The sequence below is a fragment of the Musa acuminata genome, chromosome BXJ2-8, assembly GCF_036884655.1.
Source record: "Musa acuminata AAA Group cultivar baxijiao chromosome BXJ2-8, Cavendish_Baxijiao_AAA, whole genome shotgun sequence".
Classification (NCBI taxonomy): Eukaryota; Viridiplantae; Streptophyta; class Magnoliopsida; order Zingiberales; family Musaceae; genus Musa; species Musa acuminata.
Window position 1 is genome coordinate 36,142,881 of NC_088345.1, and position 12,166 is coordinate 36,155,046.

General features: G+C 38.9%; 1 protein-coding gene across 1 annotated transcript; it reads left to right on the forward strand.

Annotated features, from left to right (window-relative positions):
* The first annotated feature begins 6,101 nt into the window (after nt 1-6,101).
* Nucleotides 6,102-11,582, forward strand: LOC135619415 (uncharacterized). Its single transcript, XM_065121409.1, has 6 exons — nt 6,102-6,359; nt 9,706-9,773; nt 9,872-10,140; nt 10,754-10,828; nt 10,936-10,998; nt 11,402-11,582. The coding sequence occupies exons 1-6, from the start codon at nt 6,253-6,255 to the stop codon at nt 11,444-11,446; spliced, it is 627 nt and encodes a 208-aa protein (XP_064977481.1). The 5' UTR covers nt 6,102-6,252; the 3' UTR covers nt 11,447-11,582.
* The last annotated feature ends 584 nt before the right edge of the window (nt 11,583-12,166 follow it).

Genomic DNA, 12,166 nt, shown 5'->3' on the forward strand with positions numbered 1-12,166 from the left:
TTATATCTTTTCTGCATCTCGCTTAAACAAAAGTTAAAGTGATTTACGAATCGGCTTTCTTACCAAAATCACTTTTAACGAACGAACGTAGTTTTTATTTTTCGTAGAAGGTTTTCTGCTGTACTAATTCACCCCCCCCCCCTCTTAGTGCTCTTGATCCTAATAGACTTCTCCTTTTTGTTGATGACAAAGGGGGAGAAGTATGTTGATGTCATGCATGATTTGATCATTGGTTGTCATCATCAAAAAGGGGGAGATTATTGAATCTTGAATTTTGATAATGAAACCAATCGATAAATGTTTATGTTTTAATCTGCATTTTGAGTGACGCAAGATACTTCGATCAGGATGAGATAATTAAAGCAGGAAAAATCATGTTATGCCGGAGGAACATGTTAGAAGATTGGACGTTGGGCTGGTGGATCGGTCGACGTATCGACAGAATGCTTCGGGCCATAGATTCGGGCATCGAGCCAAGAAGAGTAGATATTGCGCCAAGGATATCAGAGTTGTAGAGTCAACTAGCCGATTGGGCAATAGGCCATAAGAGAGGACGATGCGCCGAAGAATCAAACGAAGCATTGAGGGACCAATGGCATGCCGGACAACTTGATTAATGCTTAGTATTAATTATCTAGATCAAAGTATGTTTTTACATGTGCAGGATTAACTACGATAGTAAGGCATGAAAGAAAATGAAGTCCCGGAGTCAAGAACGTGACTTTGATGGGAGTTCGAGAGTTCATCGGAAGTCCGGACGTTCGTTGGAAGTTCTGTTGGAACTAGCCGAGAAGTCTCAAACCTTGCCAGAGAAGCTCATCAGAACTCGCCAAGAAGATCGATGTGAAGTCCAGGAGCTTGCTAGGCGTCCGTCGGAACATTGCCGAGAGATCATCGAAAGTTCACCGGAAGATCGCTAGAAGCTCGCCGGAAGAATAGACATAGGGACTTATCTAGCTTAGCAAATGTCTTAGGATTTCGTAGTTAGTACGTAATTGAGCTTGGATTTGGGCCAACCCAATTAGGGGCCAACTAGGCCCATGTAAGAACTGTGTTGGGCTCAATAAGAGGCCCAAACAGAGCTCCAAGAAGTCTCATCGTCATGGCATAATCTTCGAGATTATGTCAGGCGGTGGTACCGCCAGTCTGGGCAATTGTACCGCCCTTAGTAGGGTGCCAGGCGATGGAACCGCCAGTTTGGGTGGTGGTACCGCCCAACACTGCCCCCCAAGCGGTGGTACCGCTAGACCTGGGTAGTGGTACCACCTAGGATAGTGTTAGTGTTGACTGACATTGGGCGGTGGTATCGTGTGAGAACCCTTGCATATTCTAAACTTGGGGTTGATCTCTTTAGGGGATCGGCCTCCTTGGAACTCTATAGGGGTTCCTCCCTCCAAGTTGCTACTCAAAGGCTGCAGAAAAGATTCATCTATTACTTAAGAAAAGAGAAGGAATACATGGCTATTTATAGGGCTTCTAAACCCTAACTCCTAATAGGACTCCTACTTAAGACTCTAACTTCTAACCAACTCCTAATAGGACTCCTACTCAAGACTCCTATTCCCTTACAACTCCTAATTCTTCTCTAAGAAAAAACCTCCTACATGAATGCCCCTCTCAATTAGGACTCTCCTAGCTAGAGTCCTAACAAAATGTCCCTCTCAATTAGGACTCTCCTAGCTAGAGTCCTAACAGTTTTACATGAATGTCCCTCTCAATTAGGACTCTCCAAGCTAGAGTCCTAACAGACCTGCCCTCTTCAAATCAGCTTTGTCATCGAGGCTGATGATTCGTGAATTCTGGGAATTTGATCTTCAAGTCTCATAGTTCTCCCAAGTGGCATCTTCTATTGGTAGGTTCGCCCACTGTATTAGCACTTCATTAGTGGGTTATCGTCGTCGAGTCACGATCCATCGATCAATAATGGCACTTGGCTGGGTCTGGAGTTCTCTTTGGTTAGTCATATTTGGTGGGTGGCTTTTGGCTGTCTCCAAGCACCTATTTAAAACTTCCGTCTAGCTGTTGGTTTGTGGGTGATATGTCGTACTCCTTTTCAATTTAGTACCCTGCATATGGAATAACTTTATCCATAATCTGCTCTTGAAGATGCAAGTAGAATTTGTCACAAGCACAATGCGTCCCTTATAGCGTAATTCTTTTGAGTCCCGATTGTAATGAGCTACGGAGCTTGGTGCTTCCTCTATTTTTTTTGTATCTTACTGGTCTCCGAATCTTCCTGCCATTCCATCTTAATATCCTCAAGAAAGTCGCTGGTTGGAAGTAAAACGACCGAAAATTCAGCTTGCTCAGGTAGTTGCGAAAGCGCATCTACAACAACATTCTCTTTCCACCTTTTGTAAGTTATTTCATAATCAAATCCAAGAAGTTTTGTTACCCATTTTTGCTGCTCGGGGGAAGATATCTTATGCTCCAAGAGATATTTTAGGCTTTTATGGTCGGTCTTGATTTGAAAGTATTGTCTGATCAAGTATGATCTCCACCTCGTTGCTGCGTGCACAATGGCGAGCATCTCCTTATCATATGTTAACATGTTTTGATAGGGGGGAGACAATGTCTTGCTAATGTATGTGAGTGGTCGACCATCTTGCATGAGAACGTCTCCCATACTGTCTCCAGATGCATCGGCCTTAATAACGAATGGTCGGTTGATATCTGGTAGCGCTAGCACCGGCGTCGTCGTTATGGCTACCTTAAGTTTGTCGAAGGCAGTGGAGGCTCTGTCCGACCATTGGAAGACATCTTTTTCCAGTAAGGAAGTAAGTGGTGCACTGATCTTTCCATAGATTTTCACAAACTTACGATAGTAGCCTGTTAAACCCAAAAAGCCATGTAGTAATTTTATGTTCCTCGGGGTAGGCCAGTTTTGCATTGTTTCAATTTTGAAGGGGTCCACCGTCACACCTTCCTCTGATATGATATGCCCAAGATATTTCACCTTTTGTTGAAGAAAGTAAAAATTCGTAGTGGCCATTGTGTGTTCGAAAGGCGGTTTTCCGTATGACTTCTTCATACACTCGTATTTGATAATACCCGGATCGAAGGTCCAGCTTTGTGAAGATTTGTGCTCCCTTTCATCTAGCAATTCATCTGCTATTGGAATAAGGTATTTGTTCTTGATGGTTATGTCATTGAGAGCTCGGTAATCAATGCATATTCGCCATGTTCCGTCCTTCTTGTGTACAAGTAGCACCGGTGAAAAGTAGAGGTTGCAACTTGGCCGAATAACTCCTGTTTCAAGCATCTCTTTTAAAATTCTTTCTATTTCATCATTCTGGAGATGTGGATACCGATATGGCTGAGTATTTGCTGGAGATTTGACTGGAAAAATTATTATACAATGATCATGCCGACGAGTAAGAGGTAGGTTGTGCGGCTCATCAAATATATCTGAAAATTCAGCAAGCAAAGGAAATAGGTTTAGAACTTCAAATTCTATTGGCTCTCCTTTAATTTGCTGCTCAAGTTGTACCAAAAAGCCCCTACATGCATTATGCAAAACCTTCTTCATTTGTTGTGTGCAAATCATCGTTACGTCGCCCTTACGTTTCCCATGCAGTATCACTTGTTTCTCCTTACTGTAAAATTTTATAAATAGTTGCATAAAATTTCAAGAAATATCACCTAATTTCATCAACCATTTAATTCTGAGTATGGCCTCATGATCATCAAGAGGGAGGAGGAAGAAATCTGCAATTATCTCTTGGTCCTACAGCAACAGTTTCACCTGCGGGCACCTATGATCACACTTCAAAATCCGTCCGTTGGCGACCTTAACGACAAACCTGCTGCAATTTTCAATAGGTAAGTTTATATGGACAGCAACCTTAATGTTTAGGAAGTTATTAGTGCTGCCCGTGTCGATGAGAATAGTGATCGATTGTTGTTTGAGAAGACCTCCAACTTTCATCGTTTGCGGGTTTGAGTAGCCAGCTAGTCTATGTACCATAACTTCGGTTGGTTGTGGCTCTTCTTCTGCATCTTTTTCTTCATGTTCAAGGCCCTCTTCTGAATGTTCAATGACCTCTTCTTCTATCGGTTCAATCATAAGAAGTCCTCCTTTACTACAACGATGCTCACGGCTCCACGGCTCGTCACAATGCCAACATAACCCCTTCGCATATCGCTCCCAAAGCTCTTCTCTTGTTAACCTCTTTGGTGTAGGGACTTGGTCAATAGTAGAGGAGGCTAAGGGCTTCAATATTACTGGTTGAGGAGCGACCCTAGTCCTTCGAGCTTCATGGTTCAATTGCTCCTCTTGATGTCGTGTGAAAGAGATGGCTGCCATAAGCGTATACGGTTGTCGCGCTTTAACTTCTCCTCGGATCTCTGGCTTCAAGCCCTCAATGAAGGTCCTTAATAGCTGAGACCAATCATGAGTTTGATTAGATAACCTTTCAAACCTAGTTTGGTACTCCTGAATGGTGGAAGTTTGTCGAATCTTTGCTAGTTCTCCATCAATATTCTCGTAATCGGTTGGTCTGAAGTGGATCAACAGTCCTTCTTTGAATTGTTGCCATGAAAGGACCCCATAAGTATGTTCAAACCAGTCAAACCATTGTATAGCATCCCCTTCAAGATGTATAGCTACAATTTTCACCATAGATGCATCCGCGGTTTTATAGTACCGAAAATATCGCTCCGCGTGCGAGATCCAACCAATCGGGTCTCCTTCTTCCCATCTAGGGAAATCCACTCTCATGCATGGATAGTTGGGGTTGGTCATAGAGCTTCCCCTCTCTTGGAAGTCATATCTTTAGGCTTGTTGTGATTGAGCAAAGCTCTCTCCTTGATATGATTTCTCGGGCTTAGTGGTCGGCCCAATCTGAGTTCGGTAAAGAGCGTCTGAATCTTATCCTCCATTCGTGTCTCCAAGGCTTTATATGGACAGCAACCTTACTGTTTAGGAAGTTATTAGTGCTGCCCGTGTCGATGAGAACAGTGATCGATTGTTGTTTGAGAAGGCCTCCAACTTTCATCGTTTGCGGGTTTGAGTAGCCAGCTAGTCTATGTACCGTAACTTTGGTTGGTTGTGGCTCTTCTTCTGCATCTTTTTCTTCATGTTCAAGGCCCTCTTCTGAATGTTCAATGACCTCTTCTTCTATCGGTTCAATCATAAGAAGTCCTCCTTTACTACAGCGATGCTCACGGCTCCACGGCTCGTCACAATGCCAACATAACCCCTTCGCATAAATTGCTTGTTGATTTAAGGTGCAAGTCATCAAAAAAGTAAATCGAACATTTTGTAGGACTTTGTCAGAATAAAAAAAAATAAAAAATTTTCCTTCATAAGTATCTTAATATTTATCATACCCATTTCTCTAGATAAATGAAGTAGCTAAGGTTAATTAGTAGAAACTTTATCAAATTGTTGCACTGTCTTAGCATCAAAGACTCATTTTCACCGTTTCTACTTTTTGTAATAAAGAAAATCTCTTAACTATTGATATGAAAATGATGACTTGATTGACACCTCATCATTATAGATGATACACGATGCTATATGGATAATGTGATTGATATAATAACACGTGAATGATATATGTTTGACACATAATCAACACTTGAACATAATGATCAAGTCAAATCATCGTTATCATATCCCGTATTTAGTATGTCACGACACCATGATAGTTATTAAGTCTAAGAGCAATACATAATTGTCTGATTATCTCGATAGTAATGTTCTTTAAATAAAGCCCACTATAAAATAATTTTTTTTAAAATTTCTTTTGTCTGAAATGTCTTGATATAGTTTTTGTTTTCAAGATTGATGTCTTAGAAAAGGACTTTAGTTGATTTCGAATTAACAACCATGTAGCACAATTTACCCTACCCAAAATTAATCTTAAGCCTACTGAACTCTAACTAATTTTTTTTATAAAAAAAAATTATATAAAAATAAAAAAAATAAAAAAGAAAACTATTTGAGTAGATTGGAATAAATATTTTTGGTTAAAAGATATGTTGACGTAGCCGAACAGAATTATCAATTATAATAAGATGTATTCACATCTATTATTGGGAAAACGTGCATAATACATGTATGCGCTGCTGTCCAGTTCACGTCTTTAACGAACCCACAGAGATGTCTTCTACATTCGTATGACCCTTCTGTTCCCATAGATCTCTCGCAGACTTCCCAGCAAACCCTATCGTTCTCCGGTTCCACGCCTGCCTCGATTCTTGTAGGATTTCTTTTGGCTCCTCTCTCATCCGCGGCCGAGAACGGAGATGTACGCGGATCAGATATCGGCGGGACGCAAGCGATCCATTAAAGAGCGCCTGCACGGGGATCTCGGGGGCGATGTCGGCCGCTCTAGTGTCGTAGCGGCCAAAAGGTGCCATCTTCTTAATCGTTCATTCGAGCTACTAAGCTTTCTTCTTTGTCTTTTCATTTGGGTTTGCTGTTCGTTGATTTCCACTTTCGCTTGCGGCAAGTAGGATGTTTTGATGCTTAGGTTTAATTTTTTGTGGGGTAAAATGGGCAAATACGTGGGCTCAGAACGAACCTACGGTGGTTCTCTTCTAGGGCAAGATTTTCTTGGTCTCGATTGGTTCCTACTACCTTAAAGATGCAGGCAGTGGAAAAGATATGCTAACCTGACTTGCCTTTTATTGGACTTTGTTGCCACCTGACGCTTCTCTGCGGCACGAATTACTCGTTATTTCTATCGCCTGAAATCTGCTTTAGTATGCTATGTTCCACCTTTTTTTCTGTGACAGAAGGCGTTCTTGTGTGTTTAGCATCCAGCTTAGATGAGGGACGTTTGGTGCAGGACATCAACTTTTGTAATTAAGCCGCTAAAAGCATCTTCAATTTTCTAAGGAATGTTGTGTTCTTGTGAGAGTAAGTTTGGTACAATGATACAACTGAAGATATGATATGCTGATGCACTGTGAAAAGGCAAGTGGTAGAACAAGACTTAAGCTAGGGCCACTTATTAAGTAGTTCTTCATAGGAATAAATGTAAACTAAGGCCACTTATTAACTAGTCCTTTATATGAATAAATGTTGTTAATCCTGACATGTGAAACCTTTTTAAGACTCTCCTTTTAGATACTACTCAAAGAGGAGATATGTACTTCACATTTGGGATTCATCAATGATCTGTTGGAATTATTACCTTACAGTAAATTACTCATTTTCTTCTTTTAACTGGTGGATAAGTGAATGGGAAATTGGGGTTTAAGGTGAGATTGGGATTGTTTTATTTATTTATTTTTTTGGGGAGACAGATAATAAGATTCAGTTAGGCAGGTAGTGATTTATGGGACGAGTTGATACATATCTCCTTTTCTTTGTCCATTTTCTTGCTGTCTGTGATGATCCTGGTACCCTTGACATATTGGAATTCATAAGAAGGTATTGGATTGCTGCAGTATATCCAGTGGGATTTCACCATTGTTAAAGTTGCATATATGAGTTAAGAGTATCAGTCGTAGTCGGTCACAATAGGGCATTGGGTTGATAAGCTATCTAGTTCATCAAATGAAAGGAAATTTAGGGCTAATGGTTTTGTTCTGTTGATATGAAGAGAGTAAAAAGCTTTTTCTTATATTGTTACTGAAGAAAAACGAAACATTTCTTTCCCATGTGAGATCTTAACTTAACTCTTGCATGGTATTATACTTAGTGAATTTTTGCAGTTCATTTTCTGTTTGTCAATCAGATATCTGTTTTGTGTTAGTTTATGTAATATTCAAATTGACTTTGTATCCTAGTATCTATTGCTTTCAGTTGTGTAAATCATGGGACACTTAGATATTTGGTTAGGTTACATGGATTCGTGATTGCTGGGCATACGTGGACTAATAAGGATCTCCATTTATTTGTGATAATTTTGCTTTTGTTTTGGTTGTTGATTGGTCCGGCTAAGACGTAGATAGGTTGCTCTTTCTTTCTCTTTTATTTGGAGGGTGGGGAGAGCACATGATTATTGTGCTTCTTCATCTCTCAACTGCCACAGAAGGGGTTATAGCTTCAGGAGAAGGCACTGCAAGTTGCTGGATCACCATAAGTAAATCTTGTAGCCCTGTCGTTAATTTGTTTTCTACATATAGCAAGGCAATGCTTACTATGCAACAAAGAAAGAAAATAAAAACTTTATATATTAATTCAGAGAGGTTTGATTTCTATTTTTGTTGGATGAAAGCTGTCATGGCTGTAACCATGCAGAGAGTCATGGTCACTCCAATTCTGAGAACTGAAAAACAGCATATCCTGGTAGGAGGTCAGGAGGATTTATTTTTGGGAGTAGTTTAATAGATGACGGAAAAAAGTATTAGAGGGGTTGTGGTCATCAAACTGTTCTTTCTTTAGATTAGACTCAATTGATGCAATTTGTTTCTCTGAAAAATAAATAAATGCTTTTGTGGACTAAATTTTGCAATCTAGGCTGACATTTGTTCATTTCTTTTCACCTCTAGGCTAATTTTACCAACTTTTCAGTTAAATCTTTTTTATTGCCAAATCATGCCTATGATAACAAGTCAAATGTTAGGTAGATATTAACCATCTATCATATAAGGGACTTTAGAGTTGCTTGTATGGTTATTTTAAAATTCAGTCCTTGGCTGGACCAGCATTGGTTCAATACATTCTCATGTACCAAAACAGGATATGGCAGCGTACAAGTCGGCATGGATTAAAGAGAACTCCATAGGAGAGGAGGAGATGGAGGGAAGGAGGGTGACGAGAGAGGAGAGGAGGGCTATCGACAATCATAATCTGTTCTGTCAGCTGTTGACAGAAAAACTGTTGACAGCTGTCCAGGTTAAAAGAGTGAAAAAACAGCTTTTAACGGAACCGGCTGAACTTGCCAAGTCCAATTGGACCGATAAATACGGTTTTCCAAACCATAACCAAAGCTCAGGTTTGTGATCAGTTTTGTTGGGTTGATCAAGGTTGGGTATTAGGTATTGTTATATAAAATATGTCTAGTCAAAATTTTATGTAAAATGGTACTAATGAAACTGTCTATTGCATTTAGCATAGGCTTCATGTTGGATAGTTTGTGTTAAATAGAGTTCAAGGTGGATTCTGGTTGGATTGGTGCAGTGAAGACTTGACCGATGTTGGTTTTGAGTCAAGATATCCTAAACATAACCCAACCGTAGTTGAGCAGGTTCTGGTTGAGGTCAGCCTAATTTGCAGCCCTAACTGAATTCATTTTAATTCTGGAGAAGAAAACAATTTACCTATCCTTTCTATCCATGTGTAACTAGCCTGCAATTAAGTTTGTGTCGACACAGTTCTGGTCTTTGTACTTTGAAGACTTATGCTATTTGGTATTGTACCTTAAATGATAAGAAAAGTGAATTCCATGATAATATTAATTATGATTAGATAAACTAGACTACTTGTATATCTGCTGGTCGGCAAGAATATAATAAAGGAGCTTATTAGCTTAATGATAATTAGCAGGTGGGTCCTTTTATAATGAAACAAAGTGCATTGAAGGTGTCAATGACAGTTCGACAAGCTTTACGATGCTATAAATTTTTGTAAATTCACATTATCTTTTGCTTATTTTTAGTTCTGCTTTTGTTGTTTCCTTTTTGATGTTCTTCATGATACTGCTTATAAGTTTATGGAGTTTCTATTATGATGTTATGGACATAGCTCTGTTTTATCTGTATTTGCTTTCAACCACCTGCATAAGTAGTTCTTGTGCTTTTTTTCAGGCAACGGCAAAGTGATGACAAATGGAAGCATGATCTTTATGAGGATGACAGGCGACCTGAAGCTTCCAGTACAAAGATCTATGACCTACCAAACTTTATCAGTAGTCCCTCATTTTTCTTTAAATTAACTTTTTAATGTCATTGATTGGATGTTTTACATTTGCAGAATCTGTTGATCCCACTGATCTTAGATGGAAGCTTCAGAAGAAAGGTTCTCAACACGGTCACCAAAGTGGAAAGGCATCTGTAGTCCGAGATCTTCGTGACAAACTCTCTGGTACAATGCAGTCACAACCACCAAATATTGATCCTTCAAAGGCTAAACGAGTATCAGAAATTTCTGGAACCATTAAGAAAAGTCTCCGACATGATCCACCTAAACCAGAAGCAAAGAAACCGACCGACTCAACTGTTGGAAATCCATCTAAGCGCAAGGTATACATTCTTTTTTTTTTGCTGTAACCACTCACAAGCTGCAGTGCAGGAGTAACTTCATGGTTTGTTACTTTTAATCTCTAATACTTAATAGGTTTTCAACAATGCACTTTTAAGTTTGTTTCAGAAACAACCGCCTTTCTTCATTGTCTTTTTAGAATAAGAATTTTCTTGATATTACAAGTGAAAATATGAGTACACTTTCCAATGTCAACTTAACTATGCACATGTACATATATGAATTTTTCTAGTAGCTTTTTCCATTCTGTAGAGCAGAATTAATGTCATTTTGTATGAATCATGCTGAGCTCAAAATAGGTGTCTTCTTATCTGTATGTTTAGAGATGCTTATATAGCAATACATATTTAGTGAATCATGCTGAGTTCATCTTTTGTAAAGTTCCATTTGTTCAATAATATCTGATAGTGCTTTGTAAGCTGTAACTTCAGGCCTCTGATGACACTCCTCCCCTTTCCTTTCTAATGGGCTTGATTTTGGGCTTCAATAAAACACAACACTTTTCTAATATTACTATCGCATTTTTTTGTTTTGATTTTCTATTATTGCCACCACCCTGGTTTTCTTGGTTATGACACTCATATTTTTGCACAGTCTGAGTCGTTGGTAGATGGATTCCTACAGTCTTTGGGTCTAGAAAAATATTCAATTACATTCCAAGCAGAAGAGGTATGCTGTTTGGTACTCTTTTTTCATCATCTAATATTTTTTATTTTGATTGCGCTTGTATGTACATGCAAAGGTTTTGAGTAATATGCATTGTTGTTGAAATGTAGATTGACATGGCAGCTCTCAAGCATATGAATGATGAGGATCTCAGGGCTCTTGGAATTCCAATGGTATTCCCTTTTTTATTGATTTTTTCATAAATATTTATCATTTTTAATTATTCCATTGTTCTTTTTTTTGTTTATCATGTTAATCAGTAAAAAAAAAAGAAAAAAGAAAAAAGAAAAAAGAAAGCAAAGTATGTTCTTAAATGAGTATAAGAAACCAGTGTGATGAGGTAGTGTTCGAAGTTCCCTGACAAAGATTAGTGTCATGAAATTTGCTTTGTGATTGATACAAGTGTCTATTGTTCCTTTTTTTAAATATTTTAAAATATATTAATTTTTCTTGATTGCCCAAGGTTGGCTGCTGTTTCACGGCCGATTGATTTCTTCATTATGATTTATTTGATAGGTTGAGACATAATTTTAGGTTTTCAGCTTTTCTTAATTTGATTTATTTGGGTGGTTCCAGGGTCCAAGAAAGAAGATATTGTTGGCCTTGGAGTCCAAATTGTAGTGTGCCGGCCATCTTATAAGAGACTCTCATGAGTTAAATGTGCTGTTTTTGAGCCTCTTTTACACAATTGTAAGTGGAAGGTTCTTCATATTGGAAATTCTAATGAACGAACTTTCGGTGATGCATTCCTTTGCCATAGGCCTTTGTTGTTGAGGTTTCTTCCAACTGGATGTTGATATTTTGTGAAGTGCTTGCAGCTATAATACGAAGAATGGGACCTTCGATGCTGGAGATTAGTCATATGTAATTTCAACCCACCTGTCAAAATCCATTGTGGACTAGAAAATTTGCTATTAGTTCTAGACATGCTAGTGCTGACTTTCCCTACCTTTGGTTTTCCCATGGTTCCCTATTCATTGTACAGTGTCGTTGAGATGCATTAGTTGGTGTGATTGAGAAAGTCCCATAAGGCTAACTTGGATTTTGTTTGAACTGCAAACATGTTTTGGTACCAAATAATGGTTTGATGCATCTTCCATGATGCCCGGCTGGGGCCTCATCCAGTCCCAAGTGGCTAAAATAGATTATTTTTGGTTGTGTGAGTGAGCGACGTGATGGACGAGCGAAGCACGGGGTAACACCTTTCTTGATACCTGAGAGTTTCATAAAGTTATTATTGTGCATTAAACATGAATGAAATTGATTGAATGTATAAAGTTACATGTAATTGATTATTTAGTTGTAACATTGGAAGTCATGATTCTGATCAAATAATTGATT